Here is a 27,219-nt window from a genome sequence, read left to right as displayed (position 1 = left end):
TGACTGTTCTTGAACAGTTTTATTATAGAATGACTCAACTTCAAAACCAAGAAACCTTCACAAAGGAGTGCTTTATTTCAGCAACCTAGCACTCTAACAAATCAAACATCCTCTTTATAATAATCAGATGCATAAACGTACCAGTACAATTCCACTTTGTTTTGTTTTGTTTATGCCTATTAACTGCCCAATTTTTATTAAAAACTGCATTTAAAGATCTGCTGCTCTTACTAATTAATACAGACTGGTTTATTGACAGTGTGCAAATAAACCTTTATTGAAGAGCTAATATTGATTACTGTTTTTCAGCTAAATCAGAATGGGGGCACAAAGTACCTTCTGTGCTGTAAACATAATGAATTCTTCACATAATTGGAAGCTGAAAAGGCCTAAGGAAAAGGGTGCAAACACTTCTCATACATAACAATGGCTGAGCTCAAGTCTTCCAAAAAGAATTTGGAATAGTTCTGCATTTGGCATACGTCCACTCTACTGTCATCAAGCACAGTTTTAAGGGAACGTTGTTTATAAAAGCATAATTTACTTTTAGCTTTAAAACACAATGGCCTAATAAAAGCATGCAGCACTATTTTTTTCCTCTGTAATATGATATAATTACTTAATTACCAGTGTTAACATGACTTGGTGAGCGCTGTACAAGCAAAAGGGATTGTAAAATACCTCTGATTGTACTCTATAAATAAGGCTCATACAGTACGTCTCCCTCCTCACCATGATCCACAATTTCAAAACAGCATTTGTGTAGAATTAAATTACCCTGAAAAAGCAGCATTTACAAATATCCTTATTTTTTTACTTTTTTTGCTCAAACCCCCCCCCCCCCCAAAAAAGAAAAACACCTTCCTTCTTTTTCAGTAGTTTACAATCTGGAAACATAGGGAGTCTTTGTTTTCCAAACGGCTGTGGCCAGATTATCATATCTGGTTCTTCACAGTTTGTCTGGATACCTGTAACACTTCACACCACAAAGTAATAGTTCTATGCTTATAAAAATATATATATATAAGGGCTACTATCCAGCAAATGTAATTATAGGGGCTAGAACAGCAGCAATCATCTGAATCCTTATACATTCTTCACCGAGGCAATCCATTTTGGGTATCCTTTCAGTCTTGCTCAACGCAGTGGGATAGGAGTATTTTCCCCAAACTAATATTTAGTGCAGCATGAATGGAAGGGGGATCTCTCCCTTATAATTTGAAATAATTGGCTGGCAAACGCCTGGCAGATGACTGAAAGGTGTCTCATATATCCGTCTCCTATGGCTGTGTCCTCAAGAGCCTGTTTTTAATCCAAAGCAGACCTTTATGGATTCAGGCATACCGCGGCATTTCACATTGCTCACAGCGATTCATTGCTGGGTGGTTTAAAAAAGTACAGCTCTTACAATTCCACGGAGCTCCTTCAAAGTCTTCGTCTCTTGGCTGTGATCGTGGAGCTTGCTTGGAACTTCTCTGATGATCTACAGAGAAAAGTTTTCTTTTAAACTCTTCAGTGCATGATAATATAGTAAGAATACTGAAGTTTTAACATTTTGGAACCACATTGTTATCCACATCTGATTTTACCTTTGTTCCCAGGGGAGGCCAAAACACACAAAATATTTGAGCTATAAAGTGTTTCTTAGACATAGACTACATCCCAGCATTATAAGGCTATGTCAGAGCATAGTATGGGAGCCCAGTCTGGAAGATATCACTGCTAAGGTGCAGGTTAACATTAAACGTTAGCATTTACTTCTTACTCTTCTTTGCAAGGAGAGGTTGGACCAGGGCAGCTTCTGAATGTATACCAAACATTACTCTGGTCCCCTAGATGTTCAGCATGATACAGAGCATCACCACTGCCACAACTTCATTATATCATTAATTATTCTATAGCATCTCCAAATCTCTATGCTGGGTTACTTTCATACCTACCTTCATACCTTATTGGGATGAATCTATTTACACCCATGTGAATTCAACCAGAATGAATTTGTCACAAATTAACTCTGTGGCGCAAAACCACAAAGTTAAGCCAAATATAATTTGCTGTCTCAAGTTTCCTATGTTCTCCATGCTATTCAAATTTTGCCACTAGATATCAAGAGAGGCTTTAATGTTGCCTCTTTTTCATGCTCTCAGTTCCTCACAAATGGCTTACTATTGCCACCTACCCTCACATTAGCAAGCATTTTTTAGGGCGATAGCAAAATGAATGTAAGGAGAAGTATGTAGTACATATGTCCTGTGTCTTCCACAAAAGGTTAAATGATGCAACATCAGTGTTTAAACATTCATACTACACTGTCAAAGCACTATCAAATTACTGTAGCTAATACTTGGCAGAAAGCCACAAACATTCTTCTGTGTATTATTTTAGCACTTGGCACCAAGTACTTTAGGTTATATAATGTACACCCTCTATTCTTCTGAAAATATCCATAGGGCTGACTTAGGGCAATCACCTTTCACATTTATTTTTAAGCTGTGTTAGTTTCCCCAAATGACTATAGGTTGTCCAATAGAGCCACGGTGACACAATGAAAAGGGTTCAGGTGAACAGAAATTTCTGTAAGATATGTCCAACTATAATGAACATGAAAAGCAGGGGAGAGGAAAGAAAAGAGACAGGAAGATTAATTGATTCATTATTTGATCACACGATCATCAGAACTAGCCACCTGGGCTTTCACCCTGCCAGTTCTCGCTGTGGTGTTTTCAGTCCCTGAATTTGTCCCTGCTACAAGAGGGGTTTGCCCAGTGGAGATACTGGAGGCAGATCACACTCAAAAGTAAGGAAGGGCAGGGTAGGGAAGGAAGACAGTAACACTTCTGTAGTTGCAGAGTTGTATTTTTCTTTTCTAAGTGGACAAAATTGCAACAGAGGTAACAGGGACAAATAAGGAGTGGAAAACTGCTGAGCAAAAGAAGACACCAGTTAGGGGAAGGGGCTGCACTTAAATAACATAAAGGGGGAAATAAAAGATTAATTTGTACAAGCTGGGGAAACCATGGTACATAAAGCTGAAAGTGCAAAATCATCTTAAACAAGAAAGAGCTATCTTAAAAAAAAACAAAAAGGTGAACCTAAAATTTAAAGCTGATTGTCTACTTTTCACAACACCCTACTTCATGCATAAACATAATCTAAATGTGTCATGAAATGGTCGTTTATACTGTTCTAACTATTTCTGTATTCACAATACATCAGGCTAAGTGGTTTTTCCATACACCAAAATATGTTTCTCAAGACAATGGTCTCTACAAATCTATTATTGGATACAACACACTGAAATACTAATACTCAGCATAAAAATTCTTCAGCAGCGATTTACTAGAAACTAAATACTGAACATTTTATTAGTGACTCACCTTTTTTACATGGCTTTGGTGGCACAACAGGACCAGGCTCTATATGATCATAAAAGTTAGTCATGGCTTTTGGGTCAAAGTTCCCTATTAATATAAAACAGAAAAACAGAAAAATTATGCTCCCCACGGAACAAATAGTAACAAAAGTGACTAGCCTTACTTCACATGCATGTTTTCAACATGAGAGATGTTGACAGCCTACACTGTTTCCTTCAGGTCTTTGTCTAGACTTTCCTGTCATGGAAGTCTGTGGAATTTCCTCCTCACATTGGTGCATCTGGCACCTTCATTGTATAGCTTTCACTGTAGGCTGAAAATACACCTCTTTACCAGGGCCTTTGGCACATGATATTAATAATTTTAGGACCCACCCTATTCTTCAGATTCTGAGTTATTTTAACTGATTTTAATATTGTATTCTTACACTGCTGTAACCCGCCTTGGGACCTTATGGTGAACTAGCAGGGGAGAAGTTTACTTTTTAAATCAATCAGTAAGTAAATAATGCCTTGCTCTTTGAGGAGACTGTTCTTTCAGGGTGAAAAGGCTGTGTCTGTTTTGTCATTAAAAATGCAATTCCCTGGAACACTGTCAGAACCAGCTTTTGCAAGTGCCCTTTTCAATTTATACTCATCAGTCAAAGGAACAAAAAAAATAATTAAAAACCACGACATTTAGTACAACTGAAATACCCAGCATCCAACAGCATAAATAACTGGCAAAGAGAAAACAACTGCAGATTTATATCACTTGCACTAGATATAGGGCAGTCAATACATGTCAGTAATATGCATGAAACCAATCACATTCATTTGTGTATTGTATTGTATTGTTTTGCTTTCCTTTGGGTCTCACTGGAGAGGACAAGGTGGGGGGGGGGGTCATCTGGGCAGCCCAGGACCTCCATATACACTGCCCAGGCTTGCGCCCCAGAGAGATCACTTTGGTGATGAAAATGCTGCAAAAACACCATGGTCTAAGGTATGAGCACTAGGGGTCACACTCAATAGTGACGTTGCCACTTTGCAGGAGACCAGATTCACTTTGAATGGCAACCTCCAAGAAAAGACTTACACCCTTTTTCTGGCAAGGAGGGCATCCAGAAGAACCATATATCAATGACATAGGCTTTGCAGTGAGGCACTGCCTTCTATTTGCAATAGAACCACTAACCGAGGGCTCAGAATGCTTGCTTTCCTGCTGCCTCTCAATCACCACTGGTTCAGTTAACACATTGAGCATTTACGCTCCCACTATGTGCTCTGACATACAGGCCAAGAACCTGTTGTATGATGAATTAGACCAGGCTGTCAGGAGGGTTCCAGCCTGCAAACTCCTAATCCTGCTGGGAAAATGCAATGCCAGAGTTGGGGATGATCATCACACATGGGACAACTGCATCAGTCTCTACAGCCACAGCAGGCGCTGAAACTTTCCAACAGTTTGACTTTACCCCCGAAGGAACATTCTCTGTCTCCTGAGACAGGCAGATGCCAACAACAATAATATTCAAAAAATAATAATAGCTCAAATCAAACACATATTTTTGTAATTATTTTAAAATATATACCTCTAGACTGAAGGAGATCTATTTCTTTCTGTGTACAGTCAACGTTTATCTGGAGCTGCCTGTTCTTGCTTCTCAATCTGGTCATCTCCTCAGGCTAGAAAGCAGAACCAAAAATAGAAACAGAAGTCAGCATAACCATTTTTGTTAAGCCATGCACATACATAAGTACAGTGAAATATTAATTTAGCTGTTCTTCCTCTCCTTATTTTTACACAGATGTAATTGTGTAGTGTAAAAGGTTTGTGGGGTCCCTTGACCAGAACACTTCGAAATTGATAACCAGTATGTTTCCACTGGTATAGTACTAAATTAGTACAGACTTTTTTTCCAGGCAAAACATTATTTGCCAATTTATCAGCTTGGGAACTGAAATCAGGATATAAATTGCTGATTTAAATTATATTGATTTAAAATCAGTACATTCTGTATTGATCAGTAACAGGAGTTTCAGCACCATCACAGTAGTATGACTCCAAATGTATCTTGCAAATAAACCAAGACAGTTAAACAAGTTTCAAACCAATGTAGAATAGATGCACTTTGAAAGTGATTACTGGTATGTGTGGTTTTGTTTCATGATAAAGAAAACTTGGTAAATTTCTTGAATGATACAGGCAAAGAATTAATTCACCCTGTACCTGTGAATCTCCACAAAATATAGATTTTAGGACAAGTGTGGGGTTAGTCCTCCAGAGTCCAGATGTTTCTAAACTATAATTCCCATCATCCCTGGTCATTGGCCATGCTTGCTGGAGCTGTTGGGAGCTGTAATTCAGCAACATCTTAAAGGTCAAAGTTTCCCCACACCTGTTTTAGGATATCATAGTCAGATTAAGTTTCCTTGTCAGAAGGGAAAGAACCACCAATTTAGAAATTCACATAAAACATTTGGATGTTGAATGACATTATCTCAAGTTTATTACAGACTGCAGCGTATTTAAAATTTAATATCAGTCACATGCCCTATTCCTTTCATCTCTCCCTTCCTTCAATTATGACAGTGCTTGTACCAGGGTCACAAAATTGTTTTTCCTATCATAGCTTTTTCCAGCCTGGGTTCTTATTCCCAGCTGATGAGACCACTATGTTGCTAACATGCAAGCTGTTAGGGGGAAATCTACAGCTAATACCAAAGAAAACACTACCATACTCTTTCTGGTCTGGGAAAAAGCATGGACCAGAATATGAACCTTATCTGGCATATATATATATATATATATATATATATATATATATATATATATGGCATGACAATGACAAACCCTGTCATTAGGAGGGAACGACTTTAATATTCTAAAAGCTTCTTACTGTTGGGATTGAGGTTGTGCAGCTTACTCTTCTCAGACGCCTTTGCATAAGATCGTGTTCCATGCCATTCACTTCAGCTTTGAGCTTTTCAAGTTCCTCATTTTCAAACTTCAGTTCCTTTGCTAGCCTCTCCATCCTTGCACGTTGGTGTAACAACAAGGCTAGTGTGGTATAGGGAACAAAGTCAGTGCAAATACACAAGACTGAGAAACCCAACTTGCAATTGGAATAATATATACAAGTGAGCTTTCAAGAGCAGAAAGTGACTATAAACATGCAGCCAAACATCAGTGTAGAGATGTTTCATGCTAATGCAACTATACTTGTAGACATAAAGTTCTTCCATCATAAAAATAATTATTTTAGACAGTAACTTGGATATTACCATTTCTGGCCACTGCTTCATTTTTTGTTCTTTGTCCGCTCAAAAATTAAAGGCACCTGTGCAGAATGAAATGGCAATCTAATTGTAACAATGTACCGACAAGACTAAATCCTAAAAATCAAAAGGTACAAGACACTGGGCTACAAGATGATCTCCACTGCTTGCGATCAAATTCACTTGATACAATGGAACATATTACTATAGCAGGTGCAATCTTTTCTTAAAAGCTGCTTTTACTATTTTACCTTCCACCATAGACTATCTTGGTCATCCCACCTAAACACGATAAAGACAAAATCCGCAAATGGATTTTAGACAGGGACGAAGCGTTGGATTTGGCTCTATCTAACTCGGCTAGCCTATCTACGTGGTTCCCCTGCATGAAGGCAGTAAGATCTCTGGCCCACTGTCTGAGTGACCTGACGAACCCCATGCAAAGAAGAGCCTTTCCACTTGCCTGCTTCCACTCCATTCCTCTAGCATTCCTACAGGGTATATTTTCCAACACTCCTCCTGATCTTTGCCTTTGTCCGTGCAACAGGGGAAAGATAGAGGACTTTATTCACTTTTTCTTTCACTGCTCTTTATATGACTCAATAAGCCCGAGGCTCTTCCTATTAATTCCCCCGTCCATCGTCTTGGAAGATGACTGTATGAAATACTTACTGGTGGACGCCAACCCCATGGTTACCTGCGGTGTGTCCATCTATATTTTGCAGGCCCTGAAACTCAGGGTCACCTCGATAGGTTAACTTTTTTTTTTTTAAGCCCTGGACTTTTGTAAATATTCTGAAATACCCATAGCCACATGATTTATTACTGCTTTTACCATATCTTGTTTTATCTACCATGATTTTATATCTGTTGTTTAGCAAATGTATCTAACATATCTTGTATAACTGCGGCAGGTTTCTGCCTGAATTCTTTTTTATGTGCTATGGCCAATTGGCTAACGCAATAAACTTTGATTTGATTTGATTACTATTTGGAAAAGCAGTTTTAACCTAAAAAATTACAAAATCAGTGCTCTAATCAACTGCAGGAGCCTGTGACTAGACTAGGACAAATTAGTTAACAGAATCTTCATATGAAGAGGCTGACCCTCCTTAACTGACCTTAAAAAAATTCATTATAGAGTAGAAGTTTAACTACTGGACCCAATTCTACATTTTGTAGTAATTCCCAACTCTCCATTTTTGTCCTTAGTGGGGGGAAATCAAGAGAGATTGCAAAGTAAAGGCATTTGCTTTAGAGAGTGGGTGGGTTGAGAGAAAAGCACTCTATAAGCAGAGGGTCTAGAAATTTCTGAAGACCCTTCTTTCTTGCTCTTTCCACATGGCTTCCAGAAATGCAATCTGCTGTGTTGAAAAAACTGAAGACTCTTTTTGTGGTGTGCTGGAAATGCAGGGTTGCTCTTCCTAACTGTTCAAAGTACTCACACCGTCTGTCTTTGGGGAGAATTTGAGGTCTTGGGCTGCCTGCCAATTGAACAGCACCCGACTCCCTGGGAGCTCAGATGTGGCAGACAGCAGGAAAGCAGTTTCTTCCACTTGCTGCCAACTGCATTGTAGTGGTGGTGGGAGAAACTGAAGCACAAACAGAGCCACAACATGGGAGCCCTTCAGCACAGCTATTCTTGACCACCCTCTGTTCCTCTGAAATATTCTGTAGCTTGCGTTACTTAAAATATGAGTAAGCAAGATTTCGCCTGCTTCTTGGGAGAAAAGCAATGACAAACCTAGACAGCATCTTAAAAAGCAAAGACATCACCTTGCCGACAAAGGTCCGTATAGTTAAAGCTATGGTCTTCCCAGTAGTAATGTACGGAAGTGAGAGCTGGACCATCAAGAAGGCTGATCGCCGAAGAATTGATGCTTTTGAATTATGGTGCTGGAGGAGACTCTTGAGAGTCCCATGGACTGCAAGAACATCAAACCTATCCATTCTCAAGGAAATCGGCCCTGAGTGCTCACTAGAAGGACAGATCCTGAAGTTGAGGCTCCAGTACTTGGCCACCTCATGAGAAGAGAAGACTCCCTGGAAAAGACCCTGATGTTGGGAAAGATGGAGGGAACAAGGAGAAGGGGACGACAGAGGATGAGATGGTTGGACAGTGTTCTCGAAGCTACTAACATGAGTTTGGCCAAACTGCGGGAGGCAGTGAAGGATAGGCGTGCCTGGCGTGCTCTGGTCCATGGGGTCACGAAGAGTCGGACACGACTGAATGACTGAACAACAACAACAACAACAACAACAAAAGCAAGATTTTCCACCATCCGAATATAGATCTACAAAGCCTCCCTCCACATTATAAAGACATTTAGAAGAGGTCCTGTAAATTGAGTTGAATGCATGGTTACATTATTTCTCTGCTAAATGTCATAATTAGACATCTGTAGCAAGGCCAATGGTTCATTCACAAAATGAATGAGGATAGTATGAACTGTGATATTACATTCCAGTGTTTGATTTTGCAGCACAATTGTTTAGCACACTGTTATCAGTACTTTCTCTTGATACATTCTCGTCATTCTGCATACTTTTCTCTCAAGTCTCCTTCAATCATCCTTAGCCAGCATTCTACTTTTTTATCTAAACACATAGGCTCCTCTTCAAGTTTTCATTGTAAAAAATGCTACACTCGGAAGTAAAATGAACTACACCCAATATATTCAAATATATGGGGTACTGTACAACACTTGTGGTACTAAGTACAACACTTGTACCTTTTCCATGGGTTTGAGGGCAGAGTTGCCATACTTTGGAAGTCTTCATCCCCCCCCCCCCCATGACTAGCAGGAGAAGCATAAACTGTGCAAACTAGTGTAAACTTTAGAATAGCTCATATAAAAGCAAGAGAAATACAGCAAGGGGGCTTAACTGGAATAATTCATACAAGTTACAGAAACTGGAATTATCTTGGCACAGGATTTGGATTTCTTTTTAGTACAGAGTAAAACAATCCTGCACTTAGCCCAGAGCAAAAAAACATAGTATGGGAACGAAGTAAATACATCAGCATTCCAATTTATCCATGAAATAGTATGCAAGTTCAAGAGTTAAAAATATAATTAACTGCTTGAGTTACAAACTCTATGTTTGTATAAACATCTCTGAGCACTTTGGTAGAAGAGCAAGATGCAAGATACAATATATGGTTGTACTTATGAAAGGCTTAGATTTCAATAGAGTTAAATTAAGTTAATTGAAGTTAGGTTCTACTGAAATCAACGGGACATATTAGTTATGATTTAAGTCCTGTAGATTTCAGCGACCTCAACAAAAGTAACTTAGCTTGGCTCTAACCAGTGTCATGTTAGCCAGTGCCATGGTTTCAGACTATTCCATAGCTGAAAACAATACATCAAAGCTAGCTCTTCTTCCTTGTTATAAATTATATACAATTTTGATTTATACTGAGCTCTGCCAACAGGTCCATCTACGCTAGCATTGTCAACCTGCTAAGCAGGAATGCTTTAGGAGATCAGACAGAAATCTGTTGGTGTTATGCAATCTTAGGTCTCTAAACTGGAGATCTGAGAAGTAGGATGAAACTGAACTATATAAACTCTGCCATATTTTTTTAAAAAAAACATGTTTAGATCACCAGACACAATAATACTCCCAAAACTAAGTGTACATCTAGCCCAATATTGAAGATAGGTCCAGTATCTGAAAGATTGCCTCTTCCCATGTTATTTACCCAGACCCTGAGAACATCTTCAGAGGCCCTTCTCTGGCTGCCACCTCCAGGAGAGATATGGCATACTAGCTATGGAATGCCCTCCCCAAAAAGGTTCGCATAGCATCTTCTTTACTATCTTTTCAATGCTAGATAAATACCTTTTTATCATTACAGTCCTCTTAAATCTGTTGGTGCAAAGTTTGCTTTGGTTTTTACAGTTTTATTTTCTGCTCTATCATGCCGAATCAGATTTCATCATCATTTTTATTATTTCTGATTTTTAACTTTTTTAAGTTAGTGAATCACCCTATTTTGTTTTTAGGGCAGCTTATAGATGTTGAAAATAAATAATAAAATGATACTTTTAACTGGAGTTGTCAGGGAATTGAATCAGGGACATTCCACATGTAAGTCAGGTTGTCTACCACTGAGCTATGGCTGCTCCCTAATTACAGAGCTACAGTCACCCAAACTAAATTTATCAAGGAACCAGATACATTTGTCTTCTTTCTCTTTGCTTGGTAACATACATTATTGTTAACATTCCTATGCAGCCTTGGAAAAGTAGCTCATCATCCAATTGGAAGCTTAAATAGGTTTCAAAAGCACTCCACAATAATGAACCTTTATGCATGTTCTCCTCTTCACATCAACTATGATGTTTTTTGCTAAAGCATCTATTTCTTTAGCAGATGTACTTGAAACGTGAAAAAAATTAAAAAGGCTTCAACAACACACTTCAAAAATTATTTAACTACAGATTAAATCCATCTTCAATGCAAAAACTTCAATCAGTTTTGACATTACACAGGAGTCTGAGGTGACAAAACCTCAACAGCATGCGATGTTATTGCACATCATGACCACTACTTGCTCTGTAAATTCTAACCTTGCACAATAAGTCTAGTACACCAAGAAATGCAAAACTGTGTTAGCTTTATATTGGCAGAAGTTACTCTAGGGTAGTATTCAGTCAATTGAATTAAGCATATCCATTCCTACCCCCAGACCATTTCTGTGCTATTCATGGGTAGGCAAACCAAGGCCCAGGGGCCGGATCCAGCCCAATCACCTTCTAAATCCGACCCGCAGACAGTCCAGGAATCAGCGTGTTTTCACATGAGTAGAATGTGTCCTTTTATTTAAATGCATCTCTGGGTTATTGGTGGGGCCTGCCTGGTGTTTTTACATGAATAGAATGTGTACTTTTATTTAAAATGCATCTCTGGGTTATTTGTGGGGCATAGGAATTTGTTTTTTCTTCTTCTTCAAATTATAGTCCTGCCCCGCACAAGGTCTGAGGGACAGTGGAACGGCCCCCTGCTGAAAAAGTTTGCTGACCCCTTTATTAGGTTATGCATTATATGGCATCAGCAACTGTTTCTTCAGAACCACATTGTATCAATGCAATATACTGCAACATCGTCCCACACTACAGTGGAAAAGTGGCCCTTAAGCTACATCCTGACACCTCCTTTGCTGCTGCAGAGACAATGAACTTCCAAAGTATATGCTCATTCTATCTTCTCTCTTATGAAACAAGATGATATATATTTGCCATTAATGAATCCCAATAAAAAAACCATGGCATTCCACAATGGCTTAAGAATTCGAAAGACTGTTAGTAGTTTAGGAACTAAAGCATGGAGGATGTACCACAGTGCAAATATTTTTTCCCAATAATTACTGCAACATGCAATTCAACAAGTTTACCTTGAGTATAAGCATAGTCATCGGATCCAGAACTGGAGCTCCTCTGATACTTATGGCTTCCTCTTTCACATCCAGATCCTGGTACAACTGAAATAGGCTGAATTGGTTCTGGTGCTGCAGAATGCTCTTCTTGGTCCACTAAATTTAAAAGGTTCTCAGCTGGTGCTCTGCCTACGGTGATTTTAAAAACTGCTGGATTTGGCTGAGATACCATGACCCGAGGTGACTGAGTAAGCACACCCGTAGGTCCAGCTGGCTGTGTATATGTTATATATAAAGGATTAACACTATAAGGAGGTTTGGGCTGACTTGACATACTTCTGGAAGGAGAACTTGAAGGAGGAGTAGCAGGTGCGTACAGTGGGTGCTGATTCCGTTGGGAAGGTGGGTTACTTATAGGTGAAGGGCTCCTATTCATTGTAGTCCCAGGTCTTTGTGGTGGCTCAACGGTAATTTCTATCTTGTTCATGGAGCTTTTGGATAAGCTAGGTCCACCATATGGAAGGTAAGATACTGAGTGTCCACTTGGTTTTTGATATGTTTGGGGCGTTTGTTGATATGAATGGGGTAGCACAGTTGAAGGACTAGGAGGCATAAACACATGGGAACTTTGATGGCCCAACGGGGTAGGCTGAACTTGATGCTGAGGAGAGCCAAAAGGAGAAGGACACTGAGAAGCAGGTGGCGACTGAAAAGGTGACTGAGGAATCTGGGGCTGTTTTGGAGAATACTGAGAGGGTTGATAGTTTTGTTGGTGTGGATAAACAGGCAGTGGATGTGGACTATAATGGGGCACTGGGCCTTGTGGTGATGAATGCCACTGTGCACTTTGTGTAGGAGTCTGTCGTCCTGAAGAACTTTGAGATGTCTGCCTAATATAGAGAGATCCAGGATTCCCATAAGGATTGCTTGGAATTGGAGGAATAATTTGTAAAGCTCTGGGTACAGTCTGTCCAGATGGGAGATTCTGCGACACTGTAACAGTTATAGGATTTGTGCTATACCGAGGTATGTGCATATACGCAGGAGGAGGCGGGCCTTGCATAGCAGATGTATTCATTCCAGGTTGTATGGAAGAAGGTTGTTGAGGTGGTTGCAAAGGAGGAGTAGCTGCGTTTCTATTCTGGTCATTCATAAAAAATGGATTGTAGTTGGGAGAAGCTGCCACAACAGCTGGAGCAGAGTGTGGTTCTTGAACTAAGCATATCAGTTGTTTACCTGCTGTGCGTTGTGGATCAATATGTCCATCACTTGAACTATGTACCAGTGTACGACCACCATTAAGTTGCGCTCCATCCCCTCCGTGATAGCTGGTGTGAGGATGGATGCCGAGGTTAATATGCAGATGGCGATTCCTGTTCAAACGAGTGTCATCTGGGTGGTACTCCATGTATAGGTATTTATTACTCTCCTGTGCAAGAGCTCGACAACAAGCATCAAGGTTGTTGTTGTTCTAGTAATAAGAAATAGAAAATGTTAAGGGTTTAAAATTAAGTAAATGAGTCTGACAAGCTATACTGTAACAGGTAGGTAGCCGTGTTGGTCTGCCATAGTCAAAACAAAATAAAAAATAAAAAAATTCCTTCCAGTAGCACCTTAGAGACCAACTAAGTTTGTTCTTGGTATGAGCTTCCGTGTGCATGCACACTTCTTCAGATACCTGTAGTTCCACATGCATACATGTCAACTACCTATAAAGCTTAGTTTGAACATCATATTTCAGTTAAGACTCTCACCTGAATTAAGAAGCATCAGCTGAATGATCCTCTTTTTGTAGTCAATTAAAGCTGCAGCATTTGTATATAAACAAAGGTTTTAAAGAAGGCACACTTTACATCCAGGTCCTGGGATCAAATGGAGCCCTCTGAGCCTCTCCATCTGACCCTCAGGACACTCCTCAGGCCATTCTTCCCACCAGTCACTCCCTTTGCAAGTAATTTGCCTTGTTGGATTGTGTATGTCAACTGTGATAATGACTCATTTGCCTGCATAGAGAGTTGAGTGTGTGGTTAAAAAAGCATGGCTGGAATGTAGCCAACTGTACAAAAATAAGTTATTATTGTCTGTCACACCACTGAATTTTTGCCTCTGGCCCACAAAGGAAAGCAGTGCTTGAACTGGGGGGGGGGGGGGGGGGTTAGGCAATAGCCACCATCTCAGAAGAGTTTCTCCTCCTGGTGTGAGGTGGAAGATTGCTTCTCCTAATTCTGGGCTAAATATTCTCTCAGGCACTTTCAGGGGGCTATCCACCCCCTGCAAAAGTGCGAGGGAGGGAGAAGCAAATTCATCCAAAATTTTAAGAGGGATGACTTACCTTAGTTAATTTTACAAGTTGGCTAAAGCCCTTCCCTTTTCCAGCACTTTTTTAAAAAGCCTCATGCTTGCTTATAGCAGCAGCAAGATTCAGCACTTCTTAAGAAACACAAGTGGTAGGCTACTATGGAACCCTGCTGATGCTGCAAGGGGCTGTGAGGCTTTTCTTACAAGTACGTACAGGAAAGGGGAAGAATGTCTTATTCACCTCAAAGGTAAGCCAACCTCCACCCCAACATTTTGGGGAAGCTTACCTCTTTCCCTCCCCAAATTTTAAAATCCATTTTCTCCCCCCCCCCCACCACCATAATTTCAGCCCAGCTCCAGTTTCTTCTAAGATTACACCTGCCAATCACAGCCAGGGAACAAAATCATCACACGTCTCTTCAGCACGCATTGCTTCATTAAAAAAAAACACAACAACATGCCAATAAAGGGCTGCATTATGGGAACATTATAAAGAAGATTTTCAGTGAAAATATTGCCTATCCAAACCCCCTTTCACTAATAAGCTTCCCACTGTTTACAACATCTATTATCTCTCTCTCTTTTCATAACTGATGGGAAACGTTAAATTTTGTCCTTATTTGTAGCTTGAAAGTGAGGAAACAGGAGCAGGTGGGAGACATGCGACGTTCAAGCATCTCTTAACATCTCTAAAAGCAATAACTACACTGGTCAAAAACATTTGGAGGGATATAATAAATGATTCCTAATAATGTACGCTTTTAAATCTACTCTTTGTTGATATCTAATGAAACCTCTTACATTAACAGTATTGACATTCTCTTCGAATTGTGATCAACAGAATTGAACACACTGAAGTTTGCTAAGTGCTGAATACTGAGATCTACACTCTGCTGTGCTTGGGTTTCAAGGAATCTGCCAATGCAGCCTCCAGTGAGATGCCTCTTCCAAGCCACATGTTGTGCACGTGTCTTCACTTTAAAAGAGTGTTTTTTCTTCAATATTATTTTATTCCCATGCTTTCGTTTCCTTTCCCATGTGCAAGACGTTAGCAAACTTCTTATAATTTTATCATGGACCATTATAATTTTTTATTTTGCTTTTTCCAGAAAATGTTAATTTGCAATACTGTCAGAGGTCAATGGAATTTGTGAAAAAAATCAACATCAACAATAAATCTCTTGTTCTCCAACAGACTAGCTAATATCCCAAATTTTATCCTGCATTGTATCATGTGTATCAAAATGGTGAACTCATCTTTTGTGATGTTTACTAGTATGCTAAGGAACTTTGTAGCATCTTCAGTAAATTTCATCTCATTTTCATCTTCTTCTTACTAAGTCAAACAAACATTTGGAAATTCTAAAGCTTTACCTGTAGCATGAGATACCTGAATTCTAGGATGGGGAGTTCTATAGAGTCATTGCCCACCACATCCCCAACCTTCAAGATGTGGAAAGCTGGTTGGTGATAGGTTTGTAGGCTTCATCCATAAGATCTGGAGGCTCCTGACCATCCACTACCCCAGGATTCACAGGAGCTATACCTCCCAAAATATTGTTTTCAATAAGCCCAATGGTAAAAGCACCAAGGTCTTAAGGATCAGGCCTACAAAGCTTCTGCCATTACCAGATTTGTTTCCTGAACACTTCATTGAGGTAGAGGGAGAGGGAAGCATCAGTAGAAAGGTCTTGAGAAGGACTTCCCCAGATATGCCAACATTCTAAGCTTAAACCAGAATACTCCGAGATAAACAAAAAAATTCTTGCAATATATTTGTTATTCTGATCACAATCTTCCTTACTGAAGGGTTGAAAAATCAAAACGAGTATTTGGAAATGTGTTTGCCAAGGAGCTAAGCAGCCTCAATCTTTCTACTGAAGCCTCAAACCAGTGCGTTCATTGTTTCTTGAGGCTTTTCCTGGCTCTTGCAACTGCCTACCTGCAGAACCTTTTATTATTGTCTTGGCATCAAAAGCACACATCTTTCTTATTCTGGCATTGTTCCCATATGAAATCACTTAAATGGGTTCAGGGCAATATTACCCAAAACACACACACAAACAAAACAAAAACATAACAGGTATCTTACTGTGAGAGAATTCCACCTTAGGAGCTTACACTACAGGGAGGAAATACCTTATTTGCTTTAAACATTTCCCCTTTCCTCTACAAGTCATTGAAAGTCTCCCATGCAAATTGTTAAGTGATATTTGTACAACACTATTTTATTTTGTATAGGAATACTTGTTTTAAAATCTTATCACAGCTAAACAGCACAAGAACTACCAACGGGCTGGTGTCATACTGGAATGAGGATGATTTTAAAAGGACCCGGGCATGCTCATCTTCCATTCCTCCGGGTTGCAGATTACATGCCTATACTTATTTGCCACACATTTTATTTCTTTCTGCTTCCCCCAAGGGCATTTTGTGTTCTACTTAAAATAAGATATTGATAATAAAATACAATTATTTCAATTAGAACATAATTGAAAATAAAAATGCACAGATAGCATTTAAGAGCTTAACCATTGTTTTAATCTCACTGATCTCAACAGGACACAGCCTGTACCTGCTAATTAGATGCAATGGGATTTTAAACTAAATTAAAGTGGCATGAGTAGAATCTATTTTATTAGTGAAAGATATGTTAACAGTGGTTTTCAACCAGTGTGCTGTGGCACCCTGGGGCACTTCAAATGGTGGTCAGGTGTGCCATGGAAAGCCTTGGCCTCCTTCCTTCTTCCCCTCCTCTCGTGCCCTCTCAAGTCTCTGCCTCCAAAGGCTTGCACAGCAGTTTCTTGCAATGGCCCTGGCTACAAGTTCTCCAGGTGAATGCTGCCACAAGGGCAGGGCAGGAGGTGCTTATTGCCAGGAGCTGAGGTGGCCTTGGAGTAAGTATGCAAACAAACAGGTGAGGATTCCTGAGAAGTGTCCAAAAGGGGTGAGGGGCTGACAGCTTAGCAGGCAAGGGGCGACATAAATAAGCTCCTGAGACTCAGAGTGCATTTCCCCACAGGGGAGCCACAGAAAGAATGAAGTTGGTCAAGGGAGCCATGGACTCAAAAAAGTTGAAAATCTTTATGTTAACATATAATGAAGTATGCTTTGGGAAGCCTGAAGACCTAGCTTGGAATTAAATTTTCACCCTCAACCCCACAAAAAAGCCTTTATCTTTCATAAACAAAGAGGATGGAATTGTGTGTGGATCTTACTAGCATATTACAATGAACTTTTTCCAAAAGAAAACCACTGTTTTATCTCTTACCTGGAGCATGCACTGTGACACCACACTCTCTGGGATCTCAGGGAAATGTTGCCGGAGGTCATGGAGTACCTGCATGTCGAGTTGCTGGCTGCTCTGTGCCATGTCAGACTGATGTTAGTCTCAAGACTCTAAGAAAATAGCAGTCAACGGGCTTCCCAGTGGCTATGCTCTTCTGATGCTTTTGGCATCTTCTATAAATACAAATACAATAAAATAAATAAATAGTTCAACATGATTTAGACAATCACACAAAAACATATACATATCTGATGGACACATGAATATCAAAGTCTCAATTTATTATTTCATAAGGCCATGACTTTCATCACTCAATGCCACAGTGAAGCATAATTACAACCTATACTCTATAGGACTGTACTTGAAAACAAGTTCATTCTCCTAGACTTGGGACAGGGATCTTCAAATAAATGAGACAAGGGCAAGCTTGTCCCTCCCAACAGTAACTTTAATTATGCTTCTTCTAGCAAGAGAGCTTGGGACCAGTACATCTCTACCATCCTCACCTTTAGATCTCTCTTAAGTTCAAAATAGAAGAGGACCTACATAGCAAGTCACACTCTGAACATACACTTCAAAACTAACATGAATAGTTGCTTGGATTTTCCCAAATTAATGGCAAGCAGAGGTGGGTGCCCCATGTATATGAAAACATTGCTAAATGTACCTTGTGTATTTGGTAACCTGGTAGGTAAATGTTTGAAGTACAGTACTGTATTTATCTTATGACATACTGTATTCATTCTATAGTATATAAAATGTTACATATACTGTATCAAACTTCTTAATTCTGTCCTATCCTTTCATTTTAAAGTTAAGTACCGGTACATATATGTAACCCAGATAGGCGAAAAACTTAGCACAGTAAATGAAGCTTTGCAGAAGCAATCCAACCTTGAAGATAAGGAGCCTTAGTAACTGCTTAGTGACCACATAGTAGAATTGATACATTTGGGGGGGGGGAGAATGTGAATGGTTCTTCCCTTTCAAAGGTTGGAAGCAAAAAAAGAATGCTGGGAATAGTGGATATGAGGTGTGAAAATCAAGCAACTGCAACTGTGATGCAAGTAATCTGGACTTTGCCACTTTAATATGCAGAGAATCTAGGCATACATAATGGATGTTCCCATGTGTGTGAAGACCTGGATTTTGGCAATGGATAATGTTGTTTCTGCAGACTTATGGCATTCTGGATCCCCAGAGATAGGGCTTTGTTCTCCATTTTGTACCTGTATAAAGACAGCTCTCTCTCAATGCCAATTCCAAGAAGCCCACACAGCGAACCCCCAAAGAAGCAATGTGTCTGCAGCACTTCTTTCTCTCATGCTTCTCACCCTTTTCCTATTTTCACTTGTTACAAGGGTCCCTAGCCAGGATCCTTTGTGTGAGTATTACCCCATCCTTGGTATTGGTATGGATGAGAGCTAGTCTGCTTAGGTAGGATAACTCCTTCCATCCAATTTCTAGTCCCCATTTCTCCATGAGGGAGAGGATGCACTAGCTGTGGAAAACTTGGTCAAGAAGTAAAGCGTTTAAATTTTCGTTATTGGTCTGCTTGTGTGTCCATATATTCACTGGCAAAGTAAGATCCCAGGCTGTAGGTGTTTGTCTTTGCATCCCATTGCACAGAGAGACCCCAGGATATGTCTCAGGCCTGATCACCTTGCAACACACAGCAATGCTGTTTAATATGTTAGCACTCCAGTTCTGACCCCAAAACTGGACCGTAACATAAAGACAGCTGCATTGTATAGCATAATGCATAGTTCAATCCTTCCAGGTCAGTTAGGGAAGAAGGCATACTGCAACATTTACATCTGACAGTCTAGAGATAATCTTTATAAATGTAAAAATCTCACTGGAATGAAATGGCCATACACTCATGCTGTCAGCATTGCCACTAACATTCGAATACAGATCAATACATTGAGAGGAACCAAGCATGAAGTGGCTTCAGTAGATGTTACTATCATTGGCTACATATTGGCTACATATTCCTAAACATGAGTGGTAGAAGAATACAGTTTAAATATTTGACCTAATTCAAACCCCCGTTTCAGCATTTGCTGAAGTGGTGAAGTGTTACACTTATACAGTTCAAGGATCCAGACAGAAGATCCCAGATTTGACAGTGGAACAAGTTAGAACTGTTTTCTCCACCCCTGTCCAACAAACAATAATATGCTCCATTTCCGTCTCTCATTCACACACTTTGTCTCCCAAACATGCACTCAAAAGATATTTTGCAAAATCAGGAAGAAATAGTTGGCACAGTCTAATGTAAAACTCTTTTATTTCAAGGACTGAATTTTTCAGGCAAGATTACAATTAGTATTTTGTTACTGGAGAATCTTCTCAAACATGTCTGCTTCCCAACACTAGAATTATACAAGAAATGCATAAACTAAATACAGTCATACCTTGGTTTTCGAACAGCTTAGTTCTCGAACGTTTTGGCTCCCAAACGCCACAAACCCGGAAGTGACTGTTCTGGTTTGCGAACTATTTTTCGAAGGCGAACATCCAATGGTGCTTCCGATTGGCTGCATGAGCTTCCTGCAGCCAATCAGAAGCCATGCTTTGGTTTCCAAATATTTTGGAAGTCAAACGGACTTCCGGAACGGATTCCGTTCGACTTCCAAGGTATGACCGTAACTACAAATATGAAACAGAGGCACACAAATGCACAAAGATAGATTTTAAAATAAGAGGATAATGAAAAAATTATCCATTGCTTGCTTCTCTACTTATGCTGGATTCTGTTCCAGAAGAGCGCAGAATATGGGTTCAGAAAATACTGTTAGAAGTGATCCCAATCTTACAATGTAAGTCGTAAAGTATAACTGTGCGAGTTGGTCCTCAGAAGCCATGATCACAGCAATCCCAAAAAAATTACTAAAAGCAGGCAACGGTGTAGATACAACTTGTGGCACTCATTCAAACTACCACTGTCATGTTCCCCATGATAGTTCACTAATGTGACTCCAGATACTATTCTGCAATGTGAAAATAAAAGAGTTGTATTGCTTTAGCTTTTCCAGGCCAAGTGCTGCCTCACTTCTAGTAATAGGTGCACCATACACAGTTTGACAGCCAGCATACAAAGACAGCCCTATGAAGAGGCTGCTGCACAGCCAGCTTAAAATTCCAGTTCCATGTTCAGTCCTACTGCTCTACAACAAATGGTCAAATGGGATCTGAAGTCAGGATGTAGATTGCTTTCACAAGCAAGAAATCATAGGACAGAGTTTTGCAGGCTGTGTACAGTTACTGGCAGATTACCTACAACAAACCATATATTCCCTTTTTCCAGCATCTCCAGAACTGTTCCCTGCTACAACACATCCATCATTCACTTACCACACAAACCATCTCTATATGCATTGCCCAGGTTCCTACAAAGATGACACCACCACCTCTCTCCACTACTGGAGAATTAGAAAGGGGAGGGGAAATCTAACATCCTATTACTAACTGCCCAACCAATAATAAATTACTGTTTTTATACTACTTCAATCACATACAAATAGGTTCCGATGTGGCCATAGTTACCTGATTAGCTTAAAAGCAACATGGAGTCTAAAGTTGAGAATCCCATTTCCAGTCTTTTTTTAAAAAAAACCCCACACAATTATTATTGGGTTTTTTAACAAATACAAGAACCATTAAACACTTATCCAAGTGCACAGCTAATGGTGTTTCTTCTATCCCCTAGCTTTACTCATAAGCTTACACATTCAATGTTCAAACATATTACTGAACATACCATCTCCACTAAGAAGACTGATCAGTTGGTACAACAAGGTCTTGATTTGGGTCATTAACATAGTTAAAGAAAAGTGTCCACATTTCTTGGAAGGTGTCTCTTTCTGTTATACCTTTAATTGCTCTTCTGTGTCTGGTGAGATGCTCAGACATTACTGTATCCCAGCTATTATTTTCGCATATATTCAGGGGTATTTCAGTCTGTTTCTTCCATTGTTAAGCTATCGCTAATTGTGCTGCAGTCAGTAAGAAGCCTACGTGTTCTTTGTGGTGCAGAGTGGAGACCAAGTCTATGCCCAAAGATAGTAGGGCTAAAGCAGGACTTGGGGTAAGATGTTAGCTTGTAATTGTGGATATAACGGAGACAACTCTACTCCATGATGGAAGAAAGGCAGGGTAGAAAAGAAACTTTTTAAATGTAAGGCAATCTGCAGCATTAAATAATGATAATTATGACATCTATAACACTGAAATTCAAAATGCACTTCTGCATTTAGAGGATGTGGCATCTTCATGAGACGATTATACAAGGCCTTCAATACGTGTCAATTGCTACTTGCCTTCTTCTGGTGACTTCTAGTCTGATTTTGAGATACTAGTAGACTAGAAGCAAGTAACTTGATTCTGCTTTCTTTTGACCTGGCTCCTTCCTTGTGGCCAACTTTTTCATCTTACACCTCAATAGACATCCTCTTACAGACTGGGGAAACATGCACCTTATTGCTCTGCCTTGCTGGAAGATAAAACAGTCAGAAGATGGTAGGACAAAACCTGCAAAAGACCTATTGTGGGTACCAAAGCCTCAAAAAAAAAAAAAAAATCTTAATGCTTCAGTGAGAACCCCAGAAGAAAGAGCATTATAACTGGGTACAGTACATCCAATTTGCAATTTTGCTTGTACAAAACTAAGACACTTGAAGTTTTAAAATTGATAAATATGCCAAATAGTACAATAAGTATTACAGATGTTTCAATTCCCATTATTTCTGCTTTTCCACAGCTTAAAGACTTCCAGAAATTTTACATCTCTGGCTAGCACTCTAGAACCCACTAAAAGATAGAGAGACAATGCCTTAAAACAGTTTTTCTACTTTATACTCATCATTGCAATATCTATTTCATGGTAAACTGCAGCTGATATATGTTGCTTTTAATTTATCTAGCTCTTTTATTTTGAAATTAATAGACTAATATCTCAATAAAATCATATTTCAAAATGTTGACTCAATCTATCTCCCTGTCTCTCACCACCTTGGAGTTAGTTGTGGCATTATATATTGTCAGATTTTCAAACACGGTGCACTCACAACAGACAACAATTTTGTATACAAGTCAATTATTAGAGAATTCCTTGGTTTGGGATCACTTGGAATTTCACATATCACAGTGGGGATGAGTAGAGTACCATAAAACAATACCACAAGCTTGGAAATGCAAAGTATTCCCCATTCTCATCTCATCCCATCATTGACCATGAGAGCAGACAGCTGGGAATGAGAAGGGATGTCTTTCCACAGAGATGCAACCATTATTAATAATTACATTTAAATAGCTAACTCATGGTTACGCACTGGCTACAAGCTAACATGGGAAACCATAATGTTAAGTAAGTCTGCACGGTAACAAGCAGATATCACTGTCTCTCTTTTTATAGTGGGTAGAATCCAGCTGCACCCTTGCACTGTTGCTCCAGTGGAGGCATTCACTAACAGAAGAGTACCGTAATTTTAAAAAATCATTCTTTTATCCCTCTGAAGTCCTCAACCCCTCTGCAAATCTATTCATAATTATTATGTCTGCACTGACATCAAGCATTCTATGAGATGTTCTATGGTGTTTCCTGCTTGGCAGGGGGTTGGACTGGATGGCCTTTGTGGTCTCTTCCAACTCTATGATTCTATGAGACGCAAGACAATGTTCAAAACAAGATCACATCACTTGGCCAACATGACTTCCCTTGTTTATCTGCTTTCACCAGTAAGCGAAACATGAAATGTTATCCCTCCCTACCACTTATGTCCCCTTAACTCATCAGTTGGTTGCCTCTAATTTATTTAAGTATTTATATACCTCCCACTCGTAAAACATCAGGTGTACAGCAACATAAAAACATTAAAAGCAGTACAGCTACTTCTTAAAGAGTAACATGACTTTAACAAGTTTTATGTTACTTTCTCACCTCTGAACTAGAAACGAGAAAGCAACTACACACAGAACAAAGCACAAAAAATTAAGGTAGCTCAAGATGCATTATGGTATTCCTATGGAATAGAATATGTGAAGATTACAGAAGGTAATACTTTTCACTGACCGACAGGGAATTAGAAGATAACCTAGAAAACCCCCAATTTACAATGCTTGTGAGCAGCTGGCTAGAAAGTTTGTTATACTGTTCTGCTTGGCAGAAATTCTTCACTGAAAGTGAAAAAGGTCTCACAAGACACAGGGCTAAAGATATAATGGTTCATGCGGAGAAATCTTAGTTGAAAGATTATTCCGTTTTTAAAGGGATTCATTTTATTCTTTGTCACCTTTTGAATGTCCCAAGAGAATCTTGCTTCCACTTCAATTCACACATCAAAAGTGGCACAGATGGCATCATACATATATCAAAACACAGAAGTTAAACTGCAATTTTTACTACACTTCCAATAAGATTATCAGTGCTTATCTCCATCTCAAACTATGCTTCCTAAATGTACCAAATTCTAGATATGGTATTACATTATACATATATTTATAAAGTTATATCCATGCTTTCTCTTGCCTCTACGCTGGTAGAAACAATATATATGAGCACTTGGGTTGGAATAATACATAATTAGAATATATTTTTATTGTTCACTACTGCACTTGCCTCCAGACCTTTGTCCCCATTGACTTCTTGAACATTTATTAAAATTTGTCAAACAACCTAATGGTTTTTCTGCCTGCTGTAACAATTGTCAAGTACTATGCTAGGTAATGTATGGTTTTTATTTGCATTTTTACAGATATTCTATGGATGACTTAAATGAAGCCTGCGGACCACTGGTGGTTCACAGACTACAGCTTGGAAACCCCTACACTACAATTTATAATTTTATAAGAATAGATATAATTGTAGAGGTTGAAGGTCACTGTAATCCAGGTAGTGCTTCTGTTGCAAGGAAATCACATTTATCTACCACTGAGTACAATGCCACTAGGGAAATGCAGTTTTTATCCTAGCTAATGCAGCATATGTAGCACTTGCAACAGTGCAACAAAAAACATGGCTGTACAAGTTCCACAGTCACCTACAACATAACACACTCACATTACAGGCAACAAGTATTACAACTCACACTGCCTTCCACCTGCCTCATATTTTATCATCATGATTTTACTTTTACAGGTGGAGCATTATTCCACTGCATAACCACAATGAAAGATCCCTTTATCACAACCAGAGGCATATAAGCATTTTCTTTGGGTAACTTAGGCATGAAAACGTTACAAACACTGATTCTCTCTACTCCGTCTCCTTTGTGCCACAAATAACTACCAGAGGTACATATGGGCAGGAAGGCTAGTTGTTTTGTTGCCTTATTTGTATGGTTGGTTTACCCAGAAGAGAAACAAAATAAAAAAGCAAAACAGGCGACACAGTTTCCCATCTACAACAATGCCCTGACATTTCATAGGTTTTTCGGTTTGTAGGGAAGACCAGTTCTCCTGAAGCAAGGCTACCCTGGCTTCTTAATCATATATGAATGCAGTACACACAAGTAGCTCTTGGCCCAGACTAGCGCAAGCATGGCATAAAAAAAAACATTTTAAAAAACTAACACCTGAATGGTCTTACTCAATCTTTTGAACATATATACTCTAAAATTTGCCAACACCAAACAAGATATAAAAATATTTAGCAAGAATAAGTTTTAGTACATTGCTAAGGCCTTGCTACCACTCAAGACTGTCTATCTTCAAAGCTGCCAAAACCAAAGCAGCAGCATCATACTGCAGTCACCCTGCTGATGAGAAATGCCAAAAAAGCAAGCAGCAGAAGCAGCTATTACATACGCAATTACTTGCAACAGTAACAAAGTAATAATTGTAGCACTGCTCATATCCCTGCTATACAAATACATGCAAGGTGTGGCATATCCAAGCAACCTGAAAGCAGCCTCCAAAACAGACAAAAAGTTTTCCTGAGCACGTAGGTGCAGGAGAAAAGACTCACACCCATCACACCCTATTGAAGTTTCACCCTGTCTGTGATTTAATCATTCAAAACCAAGCACTACAGGTCCAAAAGTGTGCCTGTTGTGTGCACACAAGGGGATGGACACCTGACCCCTTAACATTGGTCCTGGATTAACAGGCCTCAAAAACAGGTTCCCCATCACCCAGAACACACTTCCTTTCTTCAGTCCCCAGTTCATCTATAAATTGATTACCAACTTCATGAGCAACACTACTGCTAAATTTGTAAGATGAAAACAGATAAAGAACAGGGGAATAAAGTTTATGCTCTGCCTTTCATTTACTACATATTTGTAAGCAGGTGCAAGGACACACTTGGTATCCCCCCCATCCCAACCCATACAAGGTTTTAATCCACCCCAGTAGCCCATCCACTGTTGCAGCCTTTCCTTTGTGGAGTGGGAGGGGGTCGCCCTTTTCAAGGCATATGAGCCCCCACCCCAAGCATTGCCCTCAAGTCACCACTTTGACCCCTTCCTGCCTACTTACTGGACACACAGTCAGCCTGCCCCCTAACCCGCCTTGCCATGTTTTGCCAACAATCACTCTCTCTCTCTCTCTCTCTCATACACACCCACACCCACACCCCTGCCCTTCCCCCACGCCTCTCACCGCTCGCGGGGGGGCCGGTTCCAGCAGCACCATCTCTCGCTCCCCTCCCATCCGGCCCCTGGGCGTTGGGGGCAGCAGAGGAGGCCAAGCCCCCCGTCGCTTCCGGGGTGTGTTTGTGTGTGTGTGGAGTGGGACAACTCCCCCCCCTTTTCCGTCTGCGTGAGGCGAGGGGGGCGTCTCCGGGTGGTACCGGCAGAGTGCAGACCGAACGGGGGGGGGGGAGAGAGTGTGGGAAGGGGCGGGTCAGCGCACTAGACAGGGCCGTGAAGCGTTTCCGGGACCTCGCCCGCCCCGCCCGCCCACTGCCAGGCAGAAGAATTCGAGTGGGGATTCTCGAGCAAAGGCCCGACTGGCTGAAGGGAAGGGAGGGGCGGGACCAAGCCCGGCCAGCTGCACCTCCTCCTCCTCCTCCTCTTGACAGAGATGTTGCGCTGGGGGCGGGGGGGGGAGGCCCAGTCGCCGCCGCTGCTTCCGAACAGACTTCACTTCCGGTCCCAGATTGAACTTCCAGGAAACCTCCATGTGCGGGGCAGGAGTGGTGGTGAAAATTTGGGGAACGGCTTAGTTAAAACAGACAACGTCGCTCGCTCTATTTACGTTGCCGGGCTTTGAGTTAATTCTGGTCTTCTCTACCCACCCAGGAGATAGAAAAGGAGCCTGGGTTTTAAAAGAAACACGGGTATTTGCCATAATTCTGGTCAGATTCAAGACATTCCTCGCTGGCAAGTCGCCTGCGACTCTTGGAAAGGCCTCGTGTCAGGTAGAGATTCAACAGATAGTGATGCAGCGATGGGAAGTGTCTCTTCCCCCCCCCTGTCTTTTTAAAACGCTCTTTGCCGCAGCGCTTTGAAACAACGGTTTCCCTCAGAGTAGAAAAGAAGCTTCGTAAAGTTGAAAGGGGGACATGAAGTCTGTACACGCCTAAATCCTCACGACAGACAGAAATTCATCAGGGGTAGCCTTCACCATCTGTAAAGGTACAGAAGAAACCTTTTCCCTCCAATAATG

General features: G+C 40.3%; 1 protein-coding gene across 1 annotated transcript; it reads right to left on the bottom strand.

The window, feature by feature from the left end:
- Positions 1–26,520, bottom strand: TAB3 (TGF-beta activated kinase 1 (MAP3K7) binding protein 3). The gene is made up of 7 exons (XM_033147209.1): positions 26,212–26,520; positions 17,590–17,780; positions 12,039–13,491; positions 6,256–6,416; positions 4,948–5,041; positions 3,378–3,461; positions 1–1,483 (listed from the first exon to the last, which is right to left on the bottom strand). The coding sequence occupies exons 2-7, from the start codon at positions 17,689–17,691 to the stop codon at positions 1,335–1,337; spliced, it is 2,043 nt and encodes a 680-aa protein (XP_033003100.1). The 5' UTR covers positions 17,692–17,780; positions 26,212–26,520; the 3' UTR covers positions 1–1,334.
- Positions 26,521–27,219: the final 699 nt, after the last annotated feature.

The sequence above is a fragment of the Lacerta agilis genome, chromosome 4, assembly GCF_009819535.1.
Source record: "Lacerta agilis isolate rLacAgi1 chromosome 4, rLacAgi1.pri, whole genome shotgun sequence".
Taxonomy (NCBI): domain Eukaryota; kingdom Metazoa; phylum Chordata; class Lepidosauria; order Squamata; family Lacertidae; genus Lacerta; species Lacerta agilis.
The sequence above is the reverse complement of the archived record's forward strand: the minus strand, read 5'-3'. Positions and strand labels throughout refer to the sequence as shown.